A 21,177-nucleotide genomic window follows, 5' to 3' on the forward strand; every position below is an offset into this window, starting at 1 on the left:
GTATAGTAAAAGTTCAGGCCACTATATTCACTAAATTTGAGCCTCATTTGTAATTACTTTCATTACAGCAATACTAAGCCAACTAAGCCTTCCAGCACAATCAAGAAATCTGCAGAGCCACCACTTTTTACCTATTCTCCATTTTTGTCTTTGTTTACAAAACACGCCCTTGGACATCTGTGGCCTATACTACGAACCGAGTTCAACCTCCCCAGAAGTAATCCAGTTTACCATCGGGTAACCGGAGTTGACAAAACCTGGTTGTCTAGTTTGTGGTCAATCGGTGCTACGACGCTGATTATGAGGTTGATTAGTCGAACCTGTGTCAACCCAGTCAGAGTTACTGCGCGTTCACATAAAAGGGGGCGGTGACCACAGTCAAACACTACTTGTGACGATGGCACGGGCACCTTACTTCATGGAGGAGGAATGCGCGATGATCATGCGGAATTATGAGGAATTAAAATCCACCCTCACCGCGAAATCCAACACCGCTTCGGCGAGTAGAGCGCAACGGGTCTGTTGACAGCGAGCTACCCCCCCCCCCCCCCAAAAAAAAAAAATTATGTTATATTTGTGAGGACTCAGGAGAAGAAGGAAATGCGGGGATGCCATGCGTTGTTGCGTAAATAAAAGCCCGTCTTTTGTAACGATTTTTCACAGTTAAACAAGACTGTAAGATGCATATTCAATAAACATTTATATCTTTTATATGTGTGCGTCTGTCCTATCAGTGGATTTGACATTTAATTTAATCTCCTCGAGTTGGCAGAAAAAAACTCAAGTTTTCTCAATGTTGAAATAGTCTACATATTTCTATGATTATTATAAATGCATCAATTTGAAGCGTTTCCATACCCCACTCCGAATCGCACGGCATACAGTGTTCTTACGCAGATATTCAGCATCACCGATGGAATACATATATTGTTCCTGGCGAAAGAGCGCACGGACAGGCACACACAATCTGCGCGGTTGTGAGGGCCTGACTCGGCGGGTTACATTAGTGACGTCTGCCTAGATCAATTGGCACAGGTAAAGAATTCCCTCAGCTGAAAATCTATATCTTTCATGGAGAACATCTTCCGAGTACGCCAGCGGATTCTGGCGGTCCCGAAATACCCGTGCCCTCCGGAGAGAGCCCCTCACAATCCGCGCGCCAATGTCGTATGGGTCGTCCAAGTACGCTGTCATTGTCAGGGGGACACGTCCGCGGAGGAGTGCTGTTTAAATAGAGCGTGGTTAATTGGAATCCTGATGTTAAGCAAGATCTAACTCTGACACGACCAGGTTTGGCGTGTGGCAACATATTCCAACATATCCACCTTTCGTAGTCTCGCATAGGCGCGAACTTACGTCGCACGTGATAAAGTTACTCTCGAAGTTACCCTGCTAAGCCAGAAAACCGGCTTCGTAGTATAGGCCACTGATTTCCGACTTCTCATTGCTGTGCTTTTGGGTCACATAACATCAGTGACGTAAACAACCGTTTGGACATGAAGTTCAAGGTGTCCTGGAAAAAGGGGACCAAACCGAGGACATTGTGAACCATTCTGTCTTTGATATATAAAGGCAACATCAAAGGCATGCAAAATCGGACAAAATAGGCCCAGACTTGTAGGGGTTAACTCGCAGTTCTGTGGGAAAAAAAATGCTTGATTTTTTTCCGGCCGACTATTTTGTTAAATTTTTATAACAGCACCGTCCAGCGATTAAAACACTTTTGTTATATTTTACATATCTTTATTTTATATACATGTATACGTTAATGAAATATATCATTTTTTAACAGTGATTCAATATTATTAATGATAAAAATTAGAAAAAAATGAAATGAGATAAAATGATGAACTCACCAAAACGCCACGTTTTTGGCTAAAACGCCAAAGTTACGTTATGCCTGAGAACATAGATTTCACTCTAATCTTCTGTGTCCTTGTGCCCCGAAAATGGTGTGCTTCGAGCAGGTGCAACAGGAGCGCGAACCGCCTTGAGCCTCCACGCTGGAGGTTCTCTTGGTGGTCGAATTTTTTCATTCCACACATTCATTCACAGTTTATCAGCGCATTGCAGCTCAACGAATGACAACAGATGGTAAATGGTGTTATACTTATATAGCGCTTTTCCACCTTTCAAGGCGCTCATCTTGCTCAAGGACACTTAGGTGAGTTCATCAGGGCAGAGAATTGAACCCACAACCTCTGGGTTGGGGGACAACTACTCTACCGCTGAGTCACGCCACCCCCAACAGCCAACAGATGCCACAATCCACCTCAGAGTGCCACATTTTGGGCTAAAAAGACACAGGGATTTCACCCCAAACCTCTGTGTGCTTTAGAACACATATAGTGAGTCTTGGGCGGCCCACTGTGCCAGTTGCTGTATTTTTTTGATCCAAGCATGCTTGAAACGACCATAATGGATTGTGCCAAGTTGCAAGTCAAGTTCACACTTGTTGCATCACCACAACATGCCCGGTTTTGTCCATTAAAGTCCAAAATTAAGTTTTGTCTGATAGCCAGTATTTCAAAAATGGCTCTCTGGTTCAACTCTGGCAACCACGGGAACGCATACATTATCTTGAAGTCCATACTACGGGGGGTGGGCAGGGCCATAATTATTTGCGCATTAACAAAATTGACGGCGTCAAAGGGGGTTTGCTTTCACACCGTTATTAACACATATATATATGTATGTACATATATGTGTATATATATATATATATATATATATATATATATATATATATATATATATATATATATATATATATATATATATAAAATTGTCGTCTCACCCACCCGAGTGTCATGGTCTCTCCTTTCAAGCTCGGGTCCTCTACCAGAGGCCTGGGAGCTTGAGGGTCCTGCGCAGGATATTAGCTGTCCCTACGATTGCGCTCTTCTGAATGGAGACGTCGGACGTTGTTCCTGGTATCTGTTGGAGCCATGCACCCAGCTTGGGGGTTACTGCCCCTAGTGTCCCGATCACTATTGGCACCACTCTTGCCTTCACTCCCCACATTTTCTCCAACTCTTCCTTCAACCCTTGATATTTCTCCAGCTTTTCATGTTCTTTTTTCCTGATGTTGCTATTCCTCGGGATTGCTACATCTATCACTACTGCTGTCTTCTGATGTTTATCCACCACCACTATGTCAGGCTGGTTGGCCATCACCAGTTTGTCTGTCTGGATCTGGAAGTCCCACAGGATCTTGGCTCGGTTGTTCTCGACCACCTTCGGAGGTGTCGCCCACCTTGACTCTGGGGTCTCCAGTCCGTACTCGGCACAGATGTTCCTGTACACTATACCTGCTACCTGGTTATGTCGTTCCATGTATGCCTTGCCTGCTAGCATCTTACACCCTGCTGTGATGTGCTGGACTGTCTCAGGGGCCTCTTTGCACAGCCTGCACCTGGGGTCCTGTCTGGTGTGATAGACCCCAGCCTCTATTGCTCTTGTGTTAAGGACCTGTTCTTGTGCTGCCATGATCAGTGCCTCTGTGTTGTCTTTCAGTCTGGCCTTTTCCAGCCACTGGTATGTTTTTCCCATGTCAGCTACCTCCTCGATTTGTCGGTGGTAGACACCATGCAGGGGCTTGTCCATCCATGATAGCTCCTCAGGGTCCTCCTCCTTATTGGGTTTCTGTTGCCTGAGGCATTCACCGAGCAGGTCATCACTGGGGGGCATTTTCATGATGTACTCTTGGAGGGATGTAGTTTCCTCCTGGATCATGGCTCTGATGCTCATGCTCACTAGTCCTCGGCCTTCCTCTTTCCGCTTTGTGTAGAGCCTCAGGATGCTGGACTTAGGGTGAAACCCTCCGTGCATTGTAAGGAGCTTCCTTGTCTTGATGTCGGTAGCCTGCATCTCTTCCAGTGGCCAGGATACGATGCCAGCAGGGTATCTGATTAGTATTTGATACACAGTCAATGGGAAAACCCATTGGCAGTGTATCAAATACTTGTTCTCCCCACTGTATATATATATATATATATATATATATATATATATATATATATATACACACACACACACACACACACACACACACACATATATACAGTATATGTATAAACCCGGGTTTAATACATAAAAAACACGTTGCCTGTCCAACTTGACTTACAGCCTTTCATGAAACTCTATTCCACATTTAATGTTTTTCTCCTCAAGCCTGTTTCTTCGCCTATCTACACGGTCGTGTCTTCAACAGAAGAGAGATAAAAACAAGGAAATTTAAAAAAAATTTTTTTTAATAATATTCAAAGTCCAATACATATAGACAGGACTTGAGAGTGACGTTTGTGATGGGAAAAACTGATATTACAGCTCTTTTAGCATACAAAAGTAGGATTTATTAGCAATTTAGTTTTCCTCATCAGAGAACATGAAATAATAAGTTGGTTGTGGAGCAGAAGGGCATTTCATTTACTCGTATCCAGAGGGAAGTACATTGGCTGAGTATGTTACATACTTTAACGGCTAAGGAGTGAGGGAATGGAAACAGTATGTTTGTGTGAAAGCTCATCACTCCTACATCACTCACCCACACACTCACCTTAGGAGAGGCTATAATGTGGGCAGACTTCTCATCGGGATATTTTTCCAGTCGACGAGGTCCTTTACTGGATGACTTCTTGAAAACTAACCAGCAACGTCGATATATCTGTAATATTAAAAACAACACTTACATATATTTAAAGTGACTGTCCAGTCTAAGTAAAAATGAATAAATTGTTTAATTGGACAAAAGTGTAAGCAGGATTTGTGTATTATTCTTATTGTTTAATTACATGTGTTTTATCTCATTTCAATGTATTTATTTATATGGGCTATTTATTTTATTTTGTATTTTTTTTTTCAAATGTGATATCATCTATATTTTTCTTAAATAATTTTAGTTCCTCTGTGAATATTAGTTCGTACTTGTTTTGCTGTGGTAGGACGGTTTTACATTGAACACGGGTAGTACTGGTGCACACCGCACAGAAAATAAAAGACAGAGTTGATACTGTCCTGCCGTGTTGGTTATTGTTAAAGCAAGGAAAACAGCAGTCAAGCAACAACAACAAGAAAACTGTGACACGATCTACTAAGCCTGAACGATATATCGTTTAAACATCCCTATCGCGATGTGCGCATGCGCAATAGTCCCATCGCAAGGACGTGCGATAGTTTTTTTTTTTTTATCCCACAAACTTCATGCGCTCGCACAGCCTCTCTCCCTCCCTCTCCCAGCTCTTTGCTCCTTAGTCACTGTGGTACTCGCTTATTAAAGTTAACAATGTTGACAGATGGTTGTCTTTGATCTTGCCAGAGAAGCCGACTTCACATGCGGCTCATAAGTCAATCATCATTTAACTTGGAAAACAGTTGCTGCGCAAGGAAGCGCGCGCTGGAATGAATGTGTGTGTATTGAGACGTTTGAGGCAGCCGGACATGTTATGTCGGGCAATAAACGCTAGAAGTGATCTTGAGGAGTTTGTAATTTCTGCAGGTCACTCCAGGAATCAGAAAGCATTTAATGAAGTCAAGCATTTTTCTACGACAGTACTTTATGGGGCGGCATGGCTCAGTGGTAGAGTAGTTGTCCCCCAACCCTGAGGGTGTGGGTTTTAATTCTCCGCCCTGATGAACTCGTCTAAGTGTCCTTGAGCAAGACACTGAACCCCACGTTGCTCCTGGTGCTGCGTCACCAGTAGGTGGATGGCGAGATAGTGTAAAGCGCTTTGAGCGCCTTGAAAGGTGGAAAAGCGCTATATAAGTATAACACCATTTAACACCATCTTGTTTAAAAATGATTCGATGGGACAGTAATGTTTAAAACTGATCATAATTATTACATTTGAAGTTCTTAAAAACAATTTATTAAAATATATAATATAAAAATATATAAATATAATATAATGATAATATAATATATATACTAGGGCTGTCAAAATTATCGCGTTAACGGGCGGTAATTTTTTAAATTAATCACGTTAAAATATTTGACGCAATTAACGCACATGTCCCGCTCAGACAGTATTCTGCCTTTTGGTAAGTTTTACAGCAAGGCTTTTTGTGCAGTCTAACAGCAAACTCTTGTGGTCGCTTTACGACATGGTTTATTGTTTTCTTGCTAGTTCAATATGGCTGCACGACGTCTCGGGCTGACGCCTACGTTGTAATGTTGTGCTTATATGATCCTTGGACAACATTTGTCCGTAAGTATGGTTGTTGTAAAGAATGTACATATTATGTTAGTAAGCGAAATGTTATATTTTTTGTATGAGACGCTTTTTGTTTATGTTTAGTGAACCTGTATAGCGTGCTAAGCTAACGTTGTTGCTAATGCAATGCTTGTGTACTTTTTTTTTGTAGTTTTACGACAGTCTAAAGAAGACAATGGTTTGAGGCCATTTTATTAATAAATCAGATGAAAAAGGAGAAGTCTGATTATTAAGGCCTCGTTCACTAGCTGTCTAGCTTTGGAAAAAGTAGACGCTTCGGAGTGAGGACAGCACAGACAGATTTAAATGACAGTAGAGTGAAATGCCCACTACAGTCCTTATGTACCGTATGTTGAATGTATATTTCCATCTTGTGTCTTATCTTTCCATTCCAACAATTTATTTTACAGAATATGTATATAATTTACAGAAAAATATGGCATATTTTATAGATGGTTTGAATTGCGATTAATTGCGATTAATTAATTTTTAAGCTGTAATTAATTCGATTAAAAATTTTAATCGTTTGACAGCATATATACATTTTTTAAAATCATACTTTGGGGAAAAAAAGTGAAAAAACATGTCTTATATGTATCTCTTTCGGATGCTAAATCTAAATAATACATGAACACACACTAAAAAAAAAAAATTTTTTTTTCTTTTCTTTGGGGGGCGCTACTTTGCTTTTTTTCATTTATGGCGGCGGGTTCTGGTCCCCACTAACTGCGAAAAACAAGGGATCACTGTACACTGTGGTCACGGTGAATCATCCAAAGTCTTTCCAAACACCTATTCAAGTCATCTAGTAAAACTTTCTTAAAAAAAAAAATATATATATATATATATACAGGGGTGCACATAAGTGGTCCGCATGCGCGCATGCGTACCGGACGTAGAAAAACGCGCTGGCCCTCAACGACTTCCATACGCTTTTGCGTACCGATGGCTGACCACCGTATTTGCGGCGGACACGAGAAAATAACTTCTCAAAATGTCAAAGAGGCAGGCCACACTGAGTAATTACTTCCGTGTTCCCCCACCCCCGTCAAAAGACAGACAGACGACAGAGACGTCACCGGAGCTACCGAAAAAAAGGACTTTTGCTGAAAAGTAGGAGGTACCATGGCTAGAAGCAAATGATGCTCGCACGGAAATGCGGTACAAAATGTGCTGTGAGAATCCCAATGTCGCCGATAAGAGCAGCGCATTTTATGTAGGGTCAAAGAATTTCAGCCATCCAAACTTTGAAAAGCACGAAAAAAACAGAGAGTATGTGGCAATTAAGCAAACTATCGATGTCAAACAGGACCCCGCTCACCCTATGGACAAGTGGCGAAATAAAGGTAATGAACAGCGACATGCACTGACAAACATGTTTTTGCTTGCATTTTACAAAGCTAAACATGCACGTTCAATAAGGTCTTATGAGGAGGACATCCCACTTTTAAAAAGGGTTGGAGTTAATGTGGGAGCCGCATAATGCCCTTTATTTTGAATTGGTGCTTTTTATTTCTTTACATTTCACTTCAAAGTAATGGCAATTTTGTTGTGCCAGTTGATGTTAATCAAGCATTAATTGTTAATATAATTGATTAAAGTTAATTGGCTCTAAGTAAAGCTTGTCATAAATTTATCGCATCAGGCGGGTCGGCTCTCAAGCTCAATGAGGACCAAGTCACATCTCCAGGTCCTCCTCTGAGAACCTGGGCAAAAAAATTATGTGCACCCCTGTATTTACAGTGCCTTGCAAAAGTATTCGGCCCCCTTGAACCTTGTAACCTTTCGCCACATTTCAGGCTTCAAACATAAAGACATAAAATTTTAATTTTTTGTCAAGAATCAACAACAAGTGGGACACAATCGTGAAGTGGAACAACATTTATTGGATAATTTAAACTTTTTTAACAAATAAAAAACTGAAAAGTGGGGCGTGCAATATTATTCGGCCCCTTTACTTTCAGAGCAGCAAACTCACTCCAGAAGTTCAGTGAGGATCTCTGAATGATCCAATGTTGTCCTAAATGACCGATGATGATAAATAGAGTCCACCTGTGTGTAATCAAGTCTCCGTATAAATGCACCTGCTCTGTGATAGTCTCAGGGTTCTGTTTAAAGTGCAGAGAGCATTATGAAAACCAAGGAACACACCAGGCAGGTCCGAGATACTGTTGTGGAGAAGTTTAAAGCCGGATTTGGATACAAAAAGATTTCCCAAGCTTTAAACATCTCAAGGAGCACTGTGCAAGCCATCATATTGAAATGGAAGGAGCATCAGTCCACTGCAAATCTACCAAGACCCGGCCGTCCTTCCAAACTTTCTTCTCAAACAAGGAGAAAACTGATCAGAGATGCAGCCAAGAGGCCCATGATCACTCTGGATGAACTGCAGAGATCTACAGCTGAGGTGGGAGAGTCTGTCCATAGGACATCAATCAGTCGTACACTGCACAAATCTGGCCTTTATGGAAGAGTGGCAAGAAGAAAGCCATTTCTCAAAGATATCCATAAAACGTCTCGTTTAAAGTTTGCCACAAGCCACCTGGGAGACACACCAAACATGTGGAAGAAGGTGCTCTGGTCAGATGAAACCAAAATTGAACTTTTTGGCCACAATGCAAAACGATAAGTTTGGCGTAAAAGCAACACAGCTCATCACCCTGAACACACCATCCCCACTGTCAAACATGGTGGTGGCAGCATCATGGTTTGGGCCTGCTTTTCTTCAGCAGGGACAGGGAAGATGGTTAAAATTGACGGGAAGATGGATGCAGCCAAATACAGGAACATTCTGGAAGAAAACCTGTTGGTATCAGCACAAGACCTGAGACTGGGACGGAGATTTATCTTCCAACAGGACAAAGGTCCAAAACATAAAGCCAAATCTACAATGGAAAGGTTAAAAAATAAACGTATCCAGTTGTTAGAATGGCCAAGTCAAAGTCCAGACCTGAATCCAATCGAGAATCTGTGGAAAGAGCTGAAGACTGCTGTTCACAAACACTCTCCATCCAACCTCACTGAGCTCGAGCTGTTTTGCAAGGAAGAATGGGCAAGAATGTCAGTCTCTCGATGTGCAAAACTGATAGAAACATACCCCAAGCGACTTGCAGCTGTAATTGGAGCAAAAGGTGGCGCTACAAAGTATTAACGCAAGGGGGCCGAATAATATTGCACGCCCCACTTTTCAGTTTTTTATTTGTTAAAGAAGTTTAAATTATCCAATAAATTTTGTTCCACTTCACGATTGTGTCCCACTTGTTGTTGATTCTTGACAAAAAATTAAAATTTTATGTCTTTATGTTTGAAGCATGAAATGTGGCGAAAGGTTACAAGGTTCAAGGGGGCCGAATACTTTTGCAAGGCACTGTATATATATATATATATATATATATATATATATATATATATATATATATATATATATATATATATATATATATATATATATATATATGTATGTATAAGGGCTGTCAAACAATTAAAATTTTTAATCGAGTTAATCACAGCTTAAAAATTAATTAATTGTAATTAATCGCAATTCAAACCATCTCTAAAATATGCCATATTTTTCTGTAAATTATTGTTGGAATGGAAAGATAAGACACAAGACGGATATATACATTCATCATACTGTACATAAGTACTGTATTTGTTTATTATAACAATAAATCAACAAGATGGCATTAACATTATTAACATCCTGTTAAAGTGATCCATGGATAGAAAGACTTGTAGTTCTTAAAAGATAAATGTTAGTATAAGTTATAGAAATTTTGTATTAAAACCCCTCTTAATGTTTTCGTTTTAATAAAATTTGTAAAATTTTCAATCAAAAAATGAACTAGTAGGTCGTCATTATTAATGTCATTAATTACACAATTCTCATGGTCATAAAATCAGTCGCACCCAAGCGCCAGCAGAGGGCGACAAAACTCCAAAAACCACAAGTAACAAGTGCACATGAATCTGTGCTGCCATTTCAATATGTTTGAGCGGGGCATGTGCGTTAATTGCATCAAATATTTTAACGCGATTATTTTTCAAAATTAATTACCGCCCGTTAACGCGATCATTTTTACAGCCCTAAAATATATATATATATATTTATTTATTTTATATCACAATATAATATTGCAATATATCGCAAACCCCCCAAAAATCACAACAATAGTTATTTCCAATATCATTCAGGCCTACGATCTACTCACAGCCTCAAGAGATCTCATGAACTCCAAAAGTAAGGGTTACAAAAGTAAAGATTGTTGTTAACCAGCCTGCAAAATTTGCATGAATGAAAAAAAATTGTGAGTACACCTATATATAATTAGGCTTTAAAAGGGGAGGGAAAAATCTTCACTCACTATTCATAGCCCGTTTGCTACCGTAGAAATGCAAAGTTTTATACAGTGTGTGCAGCTAAGAGGCAACTTACTGGCACAACCCATATTTTCATATCCCAAAGTTACTGTCTGTAGTAGGGGAGACTGGGGTAATGTGACACCCCCTATACCTAAGTGAGGGAGCACATTTGTGATCATGCAACCATCATGTTTTCAAACCCCTACCAATGCACCTGTCCAGAAATCCTCTTTCTACTGTGGTAAACATGTTTTTTTCCACAATAAAAAATATATTTCTTCCCATGTAAAGGTAAATGTTCTTTCTGTCAACTTAATCAGCTGTTGTGCCAAAGCAAACTGATTTAGCTTGAAAATATTTTATTACACATGTCTATCAACTAACAACATTTAAAACCATGTGATGGTGCTAGTTTAAGATTAGCCTGTGTTACTGGGGGGGGGGGGGGGGGGGGCGTTTTTTTTTTTTTTTTTTTTTTCTTCTACAAAATATTTTGGTGATTGGGTAAAGTGAGACAAATGATGTGGGGTAAAGTCTCACTTCACTCCTTCATGTCAGCAGTGACACAATACATAAGATAGCATCTGGATTTAGATCAGTGGTTCTTAACCTGGGTTCGTTCAAACCCCAGGGGTTCAGTGAGTCAGTCTAAGGGGTTTGGTAATGGTTAAGACACGCAGATTTTGGGATGCTGAAATCTAGGCAAAGTGGCGTTTTAGACCAGGTTTTGGACTGGTTAGGCCCCAATTTACAGCTTTATTTCAATTCTTTCAACTGCTAGTCCTCTATCTGATGGGAGAAGAAACTGGTTTGCTCAGTGTAAGATTGACTATCACTTGGTAGGAGGAAGTATAATGGACCTACAGGTAACAGGCAGTGCGTTTACATAAAAAAAACAACAACAACAAAAAACAAACAAAAAAACATTTGCGTCCCACTTTACACTACGAAAATAGTATGTGAGGCAAGAATAAGATAGAATGAGAATGTCGACATGAAAACAAAAATAGAAACTGTGAAATAAATTGAGTTTAATTTCATTTTCCAATGTGAAAAGCAAACCAAAAGGCAAAATTATTTGTTGTGAAGTCACAATGTTTATTGGATTTGTGAGAAGATTCATGTTTATTTATTTATTTTTTAACATAATGACTTTGTATAAAAAATTTGGCGATCATTTTGTGCAGGGTTTTTCATTAAATTGGATATCACTTGAGATGTAAAAAACATGACAGAAATTGCACAGCCAAGGTTAATGCAACCAAGCAGGTTTAATGCTAAACAATGTAAGATATATTCCTCCAAATCTGAATGAAAAATTCGAAGGTATGTGCATTGGGCCAGTCTTGGCTTAGTGGTCTGATAATGCTGCAGGCATAAAGATAAAAACATACATTTTGGCCTGTTTAAAAACATGCTGTCTAAATGAAAAGAAATTTGAATGGAAATTTTCTTCGGTTTTACCTTGCTAGCTGAGACTTATCAATTTTGAATTTGAAAGAAAAATGATTTTTCTCATTCCAAAGGGTTCGATTAATGCACGTGTCAAACTCATGGGGTTCGGTACCTTTAACAAGATTAAGAACCACTGATTTAGATCTACTGAATTTTCTCTGATGAAGCATTTGCACCATCCGTGGTGTCAGACAGGCCAAACCCTGAGCTGTAGAAGATCTAGATAACCCACCAATGCAGATGATCCACCTGCAGATGAACTACCCGCTTCAGACAATTCAGTAACTGATACGAATCAATTCACTGCATTTGGTCCACCTGGATAAGCCTGGTCAGCTGACTCAAATGTGCCACATGGTCCCAGACCGAAATATGCAAAGTTGTAAAAAAAAAGGAAAAAAAAGACCAACTCAAAAAAGAAAACAACCAAAACGAAAATTGTAGTTGGCGGCTCCAACACTTATAATAACACTTGCCAAATGAATAGTTCTGAAGACAGAAGTGATCCAGGAAACATGGATCAGCCATGGGTAATTTTGTCATATTATGTTATGGTGTATGATGATATTCTATTATAGTGTAGTAGATCTTGAGTTGTGTTCAGGCTTTTTAAAAAAATGACCAAACTTGAGGATGCTGTTACTATTCTGACATTCATTCTGAATTGTCTTATTGTCAAGCTACCTCTTAGGATGCTAAATTTCACAACATTTGCTATTATGATTTTTGATATTAAAGGGATCCTCTATTTTTAAGACGAGTAATTCTTAAAAGATAAATGTTAGTATGAGTTATAATAATTTGATAATAAAACCCCTCTTAATGTTTTTGTTTTAATAAAGTTTGGAAAATTATTTTAAGTGATAGGTCGCCATTCTTGTTACGTCGCAGTGCGTGACGTCACTGGTCCCTAGGGATGGGAATCGAAATCCGATTCCAATTTGGAACCGGTTCCGAGTGTTTCGAGGCCTCGACATCACAATGAAAAATCCTTAACGATCCCTTTAACGATCCCTAAAGATGCATATTGCGTCGTGACGTGTCTTGTCTTGTTGTCCAGACGCATCAAACTAGCATGGCGCCAAGAACCACTCGCTCCAAAGTTTGTCTACACTTCACCAGGAAAAAGGGTGAAAATGAAAGGTTACGATAGTTTAGCACGAGCATTGCCGCCGTAAACATAACAATGACAGCACGTAGGTTCGAACGCTCGAAAGTTTGTCTTCACTTCACGAGGAAAAATTACAACAAAGCGACTTGCAGTCATTGCGAGATGGAAATAACTGCATCGGGAGGGAATAGACTGCACTGTCCTCACCGAGACGCTAAGGCTCAGTCCTGGCTATACAGCTAGCTAAACTCCCAAATGACGATGCAGAAGACGTTGGTATAATTTGCTGACTTTGTTCAACCATCACTTGAAACTAAAAATAGAAATGAAACAAATCAATTTCGTCCCCAATAAAAAACAGGTTTGCATCAAAGTAAATCAGCGATGATTAGCTACTAACACAGAAATAACAAACAGATAGCATGCGTTCGCTAGCATTAGCACATCGTTTAAACCACTACACAACTGGATTTAAGTGTCCGATCGCGAGTGGAAACACACAACAACAACACAGAAGATGATACATACAGGCGTTGGCTCTGTAGATATTTTGCAAACATTAACAAAGAACGTAGGCTCGTGGCAGTGTTTCCCTTTCTCTCTAACTCGCTCACTCGCTTGGATGCGGCATTTCTTCTTCTTCGCGTGTAAGCGCGCTCTTCTTCACGTGAGCGCGTTCTTCTTCGCGTGAGGAAGCGCAAGGGCGCCACCACTTGAGCGTGAAAGCACCATAAAAACTAAAAGGCATGCATTTCAATATACTAGTAAATAAAAACAGGGGTCCCCAAACTACGGCCCGCGGCTCCATATTTGATCCGGCCCCCTGAACAATTCCAGAGAGCATTTTGATTTTTTTTTTTTTTTTTTTTTTCCTCCCTCAGTAGTATTATTTATTTCCTGGCCTTTTTCAGTAAATAACTCAGAGAGGGTTATTTGGTTATTATCTATTTAATTAATAGTGCTATTATTATTTATTATTATTATGTTATATTATTATTTTTATTTTATTTACTTTTGTTTCGTAAAGAATCCACAGAGGGTTATTTGATTGTGGCTTTCTGAAAAACAATAATTTTTTTTACATTTACGCACTCCTGCAATCGTCACACTTTTTCTGTTACAAACTGACCCCGGCCTCTCATCAGAGAAGGGAAAAGTTATGTGGCCCTCACAGGAAAAAGTTTGGGGACATCGCCAAAGGCAGAACAACGACCTATATGCCAAAATATACCAATATTTTTTATTTCTATTAGAAAAATGTTTCAGTAAAATGTTACACATTCTTGTGCATTTGCCACTTATAGCCACAGTTAACATTGAGGCTTTGGGCCTCTTTTGAACTCGTTGTGAGTTTGTGAGGTTGTGACTTCTGATTAAACAAGCTTGATGCCAATCAAAATGTTTGTTCTTCTTTTTCCTGAAATTAGAATCGATAAAGAATCGAATCGTTAAGCAATATAATGGAATGGAATGGATAATGGAATCGGAATCGTAAAAATCGTATCAATTCCCATCCCTAGTGTTCCCGTTGCAGAAATTCCAGCGTGTCACTCATTAGTTTTCCCAACATGTCGTCAGTTCTACCCTTCCTATTTGAACCAGATCTGAAAAGTGAAGAGCAGGACAGCACTGTCGGTCGTTCACAAGACGAGCTTCAGGGAAAAATGCGTGCAGCAAATACCTGATAAGACAAAAGTTGGGCAAAACTGGTGATGTGAGAGAGTGCTGTTGTGTTGGGAACTCCGGTTGGGAGCGAGAGTGTACCCTGTCCGGTTTTATTAGCAGATATTCAAGGTAAGCATATTGTGTTTTCAAACTTATCCCAATATAATTATGTAGATTGTTAGCATCCAGAGCTTTCATGTGCTTTACATACAGTACAGGCCAAAGAGCACACCTTGTGTAATCCATTGTCTTATACATTGTAATGCGTGGTAGCTAGGATACGTGTATAAAAATACCAAAAAGGGGAGAAGCTTCCACTATGCACATTTATTCACAAAAATTATTTCCACCTTGACCACTCTTCACTCGGGAGCTCATCAGTAAGCAAACCCGCGTTCCCTGACGAACTCCAACATTGTTGTGAGGTCCACGTCAGAGTCACTGTCGTCACTGTAGCGTGCCATAGTGCTTTGATTATTTAGTATGATTTGGGGAAAACGTCCACGGAGAATAGTCAACATAAAAGATAGCAATAGTAATCCAAATCCGCGTTTTTTACTCACTCGAAGATCCAGGTATTAGACCAATCCCATGGCAATGTCGCAGCCGTGGATTCCACAAAATAGACTGATCTGAAAAGCCGCTGTGGGACCGACGAATCAAAAAAATGGACAGATCCGAAACCAATATTGCAGACGGGGTGGGACCGTTGGATCCAGAAAATAGACTGATCCCTTACTTGACTGAGGATCCAGGAAAAATGTTCGGGCACCAGTTGTAACGCGTGGTGGCTAGGGTACGTACATACAGGGACCAAAAAGGGGGAGAAGCTTCCACTTATGCACATTTATTCACTAAAAATAATAATTCCACCTTGACCACTCACTTCACTCCCCTTGTTTCCATTTGACTGGAAATTGCATCCAAAATCAGCACACCGTGGCATTTTACTTGGCGAGTTTAGGCGGCAATAAGCAATTGTTAAACACGCTACATATTTGGAAAGATACCAATTACGTCATCACTGTGAGCCCGCAAACCATGGAGCCAACTAACGGTCAAACTATGGACTAAATATTATAAAATATTGCCATTGATTTAACATTTTATGTGTTTCTAAAAACATATTTTAGTACAAGAGAACAATTGTGGTTTATTAGAGCATACATGTATTTAAGTTGGAGGATCACTTTAAGATGGAAAAAGTAACTCAGTTTAACCCTCATTGGTTCACTTTACCCTTTTCATTTTTCTAGTCTGTCTCAGTTCGCACTTCAGATGGGGTAAAGTAAGACACAATTCCAATTTTACTTTGGTTATATTTTCAACACCGCTGTACTCTCTATTCTCCTCTATGAGACGGCTTTGACAGCAGGGCTCTCAGAACCATCGAGAACATCAGGTGGCCGTAGCAAATCAAAACCAAAAAGTGGACCATTTCAAAACCAATCTAGGTCACTTTCCTATGTGGTTAAAATCCGATCTGGGCCACATTTTTCCATAATGTGGCTGCATTCTTCTGAACTGTCAAGTCCCCCAAATTCGGAATTCATGCAGCAATTACGTCAGCAAAGCATGAGAGATACAGGGCGCTACATTAGCGATGGAGCTGTACATTAGCGTTAGCACCTAGCTTGAACGCAGTTTTCAGGGAAGAGGCGAGCTTGACAACAGTCATAAAAAATAAAATGGGGGCTTATCTGTGTTCCAAATGAGCAATAGTTCAAGATTGCTTACACGGCCGAGAGTCGGCGCAAACTGTCCGTAACCTATATGTGTCATTGCGTGCATGCTATCAATCCATATAAACTTTAAATATAAGACAAAATGGGGATTCTTTATCTGTGTTATTTGTGTGCTGTTTTTGGAAATCAAATTAATGATCACCCTAGAATGCTGTTGAGCCAGAATTTGTTTTGATGCTCCTGCGCATGCGGGTCAGTTTGCACAGCGCATCTCGGACTGCGCATTTGTGATACTTTAACGGGCTCAATGGAAAAAAGGCAGTCTGAACGATGTAACGGTCACCTCTGTATTCCTTACGACATCCACCACACGGTGGCGCCTCTTTATTTATGTTTGTTTTCTCCTTCTGTTGCTCCTCGCTTTTTGTTGGAGTCAATTGTGACCGCGTGTGCGTGGCCCGTCGTACTCCCGAGTGACGAGTGGTCAAGCAGGGTTTTTTTATTATTTTGTGTAATAAAAGTGCATAAGTGGAAGTCTGCTTCCTTTTTTACTTTTTATGCACGTATCCTGTCCAGCCACACGTTACAACTGGCAAGCCAAGAAAACGTCAAAAAAAAAAAAAATCTGAATTGTGCATTTGCCCTGCAATATGAACCTAGCCTAAGTATCTGAAAGTCGCTTTTAAAAAATGTGGGTGTAGGTGCATGTGCATATACGTTGCCTACAGGATGATTGATAAGTAACTCCTTTTTAAAAATATATATATTCAAAAGTAATATTTTTCCATATTTTCTGTGGATGTTCATTGATGTATGGCAATTACTGTAAAACTATGTTCTCACTGTCTTTTAAGATCTGTTATTATTATTTTTCTTTTATATGAACACCAGCATTTACCACAGGATTGTAGGTCCCTTCATCCTTAGCGATACCATCAATGCTAAAAGGTGCCTCACTATGCTGAGAGATGAAATCTGGTTAGTTATCAGTACTTGGGACAATACTGGAGATTTAAGCTTGTTAAGTTTCTGTCTACAGTGCAGTAATTTTAATTGCTTATTTTTTCCAGTCTGCACAGATTTAAATAAAACTGAGCAGTTAATATATTTTCTGGTTCTTTCTTTCAATATTGACTCAGATCCATCCATCCATCCATGGCGGAAAACACTCAGGTGACTTGAAGTTCCGCTCTGAGACCCCCAATTTACCCAACTTTCAAAATTGTCCGATATGCATGTGTGATACATCTTTGGAAAGCTTAAAATCTCAATTTTCTGGGGGAAGAAAAAATTAGAACAGGAGGGCATTTGGAAAAAATAAAAATTTAAGTTTTTTTAACAGCAAAACCCTCTCTGGAGGTGAGAGTACGCCAGAGCAGAATTACAGATGCCATGACTTTAACGAGATATTATCGTGTACTTACCTCGTTTCGATCCAAAAACTCCATGTAGCAGGGTATCAGTAAGTGTCAAGACACAGCTTTGAATGGCCACAGCCGGATTTTTGGGGGATTTTAGGGGTGAAACTTGGTAATATAACAAGGGTCGCGATGCAGAAATCGCAGACATCAAGGAGTGGTCGAGATGTTCTTTTTCATATATTTACCATTTTAAACGTTTTTTTTCTTCTTTTTTTTGTTTGGATTGATTATTTATCATCTAACATATTGGAGAAAATGCGACAGTAACAAAAAAATACAATTAAGCGATAGTTATGAGGTAGATATCCGTGACTTTTTTACAGACGCCATTTTTTTCATTGTGACAAATTTGTTTAAAAATTTAAAATATGTGAGTGAATAATTTTTTAAAGACTTTTTTTTTTTTTTAAACGAAATATGAGACATCCATTTATGATTCTAAGCTAAAAATGATAGACATTTTGAATAATAAATATAATTACGTTCGTTTTATGGCTGGTTTGAAACAAAAGTGGTTACGTGACATCTGTAAACGGGGGTTTCCAGTGTAAAACTGACAAATTAAAAATAGCTCGGAGGCTCAATGCGCCATGAATCTGCTATGGCGGCGTATCGACATATTATTCGATCAAACACCCTTTGGCTTAAAACACAGCAGTTTCTTTTAAAGAGGCGGGCAAGAGCAGAAACTGCTTCTTCAGTCTTGTTACATCTGAACATAGGAACATAGGATACATCTGGCAATTTGATGTCCTCATTGCCAGGATGCGCTAACGGCTAGCAGATAACATTTTCCAATGGGTGGTTCTTACGTTAACTTTTATTATTATTGAAGCTATTTGATTACCCCACTCTCTCTATCACATCCCGAAAAGCACTCTAAATGACTTCATCGGTGTGAGTGGTTGCTTGTGTATGTGTGCCCTGAGACCAGTTGATGTTGTAGCTCGCATCCTTCCTATAGTTAGGCTCCAGCACCCTTGTGACCCTCTCAAGGATAAGCGGTAGGGAAGATAAATGAATGAATGAAAAAAATATATATATATATTGCAGAAATTGTAAAAAGAAACAGAGAAAACTTACCCCAAGATTGCGACTACGCATGCGTACATAGCCCTGCTTGATGATGTCGTTGAAGTTTGAAGCCATCTTTGGACAACGTCTATATGAATTCCTGGAATCACAATTTGTCCTGTCAGTCCTGCTGGATGAAAAGCTGTTTTTATGCTCTGGCTTATCTGCTTGACTATTGTTCTATTTGAATTTACGATCTCAGTAGCTTTCCAGTATCTCCTCTGTCTGTGCTCTTTTACTCCTGAGCTTCATCATTGCCTTGACTAACAAATGGAGAGAGACACAGACATACTGAGAGGGAGAGGGAGCAAAAGTGAGAGAGAAATATTGATGGACATTATTTATTAAGCAGTGAGGAGCACCCTATTAGCATTCAATATTCATGGGTGTTATTGAGGGCAAGTATTCAAGGATGATGTGCACCGGTAATCTCTTATTCCCAACTAAGGAAAAAGCCATTACCCAAGCTAACACATTATTGTTGAAAATTATAGATCTAACATTAATAGTTATTAATATTTCTGTGTTGCATCTTCATAACAATGACTTGTTTTTCAACTCAACATATTTTTTTAATGTGCAGTACACTGAAGTAATGGAAACCACATCTGTTTTACGATCAAGAGGTTTTATGGAACACAAACACTGTTGCCCATTTCCAACGAAGTGTCTATCGCCTCATGGCTCAGTGGTGAAGTAGTCACTTCCCACCCCAAAGGTTGCAGGCTCAATTCCCCCACCCTGGTGACTGTGCTGAAGTGTTCTTAAGCAAGATGCTGAACCCTTTATCAGTCCCGATGCAGGTAGAAAAACACTATACAGGGCTCTAGAGTATTTATGATAATTAGTCTTACAATGAGGTAAATAATTCAATTACATTTTGGGAAAAGTAATTTGTTACTGGAACTAATTACTTTTTAAAGGTAAGATTAACAATACTGTGCGCTAAACATATTAAGCGATGCTTCCTCTTTCTAAGTCAACATAGCACCCTAATAAATGCATTGAACTTAATTTGTTCTCATCTTTCACATAACATTTGTTGAACGGACACCTTAGTATTCTAACCCTTTGCTTGGCTTGAAGTCTTTAACCTGTGTGCTTTTGCCTCAATACCCTTTTTTACATTTTCAAAATGACCCTCAGCTACATATTGTGAACGCTTTTGCCTCAATCTGGAGAATGTTGCACTGGTATTGCTCCAAAATAAATCACTTAAAACACTCCTGTATGTCTGCCAGCAATGTTGCTGTTGGTATTGAACCTGTCGGCTTTGGCCAAGGTAATGTACTACAATTTTTCATATTTTCAATATACCCCTCCGCTGCATATTGTAAACCTTTTACATCAATCCGGAGGTTGTTCCACTGGTTTTTCAACAAAATGAATCACTTAAAACACTCCGGTATATACGCCCGAATTGGCCGTGCTGTGAGAGTGATGAAGCTTGTCGGATTAGCAACCGTAATTAAGGGGGTTGGAGCTTTTGCGAAGGGTCAATTAACCCAATTTATTTTAACCCACTAATTTGGGTCAAAAAGGACTGAATACCACTTGGATTATTTTGGCCATTTTGGTGACAAAGTGTCCTAATTGGTTGGAATGAAATCTTGCACCTCCTTCCCCAAGTAATATTCATCATTTTAGGGGGTCTATGTGGGTAAAGTAGCCAAAATTTTTACTGAAGTAGGAGTACTTCAAAATACAATATAAATATATATACATATATGTATATGGCAGAAAACACAGACAAGACTGAAAAAGCAGTTTCGGCTCTTGCACTCTTCTTTAAAAGAAACTGCTGTATTTTAAGCCAAAATAACTGTTGTGTTTGATAGAACAATATGTCTATTTGCTGCCATAGCAGATTTATGGCGCATTAAGCCCCCAAACTATTTTTAATTTGTCCCTTTTACCCTGGAAATCCCCGTTACAGACCTTGCACAACCGCTTTTGTTTCGACCCAGCCATAAAATGAAGATAATTATATTTATTATTCAAAATGTGTCATTTTTAGCTTAGAACCATTAATTAAAAAAGAAAAAAAAAAAAAAAAACACTTAAAAAAATTATTCACTCGCATGTTTTAAACTTTTAAACAAATGACGTCACAATGAAAAAAATGGTGTCTGTAAAAAAGTCAGGGATATTTACCTCATAACTATCGCTTAATTGTATTTTTTTTTGGTTTC

The 21,177-nt window shown here is 39.3% G+C and overlaps 1 protein-coding gene across 2 annotated transcripts in view; it reads right to left on the bottom strand.

Annotated features, from left to right (window-relative positions):
* LOC130922639 (docking protein 4-like) overlaps window positions 1-19,270 on the bottom strand; it is an 83,619-nt gene extending 64,349 nt beyond the window's left edge. Inside the window, exons 1-3 of one of the 2 annotated variants that reach the window (XM_057847542.1) lie at window positions 19,180-19,270; window positions 18,995-19,112; window positions 4,559-4,666 (exon numbers count right to left, since the gene is read on the bottom strand). In XM_057847542.1, coding sequence (XP_057703525.1) covers window positions 4,559-4,666; window positions 18,995-19,060 — 174 coding nt within the window. In that variant the 5' untranslated portion in view covers window positions 19,061-19,112; window positions 19,180-19,270. Of the gene's footprint in view, window positions 1-4,558; window positions 4,667-18,994 lie in introns of both variants that reach the window. The other variant, XM_057847550.1, reaches the window with a different exon arrangement.
* Between the last annotated feature and the right edge of the window lie 1,907 nt (window positions 19,271-21,177).

This window comes from Corythoichthys intestinalis, chromosome 1 (genome assembly GCF_030265065.1).
Source record: "Corythoichthys intestinalis isolate RoL2023-P3 chromosome 1, ASM3026506v1, whole genome shotgun sequence".
NCBI classification, from domain to species: Eukaryota; Metazoa; Chordata; class Actinopteri; order Syngnathiformes; family Syngnathidae; genus Corythoichthys; species Corythoichthys intestinalis.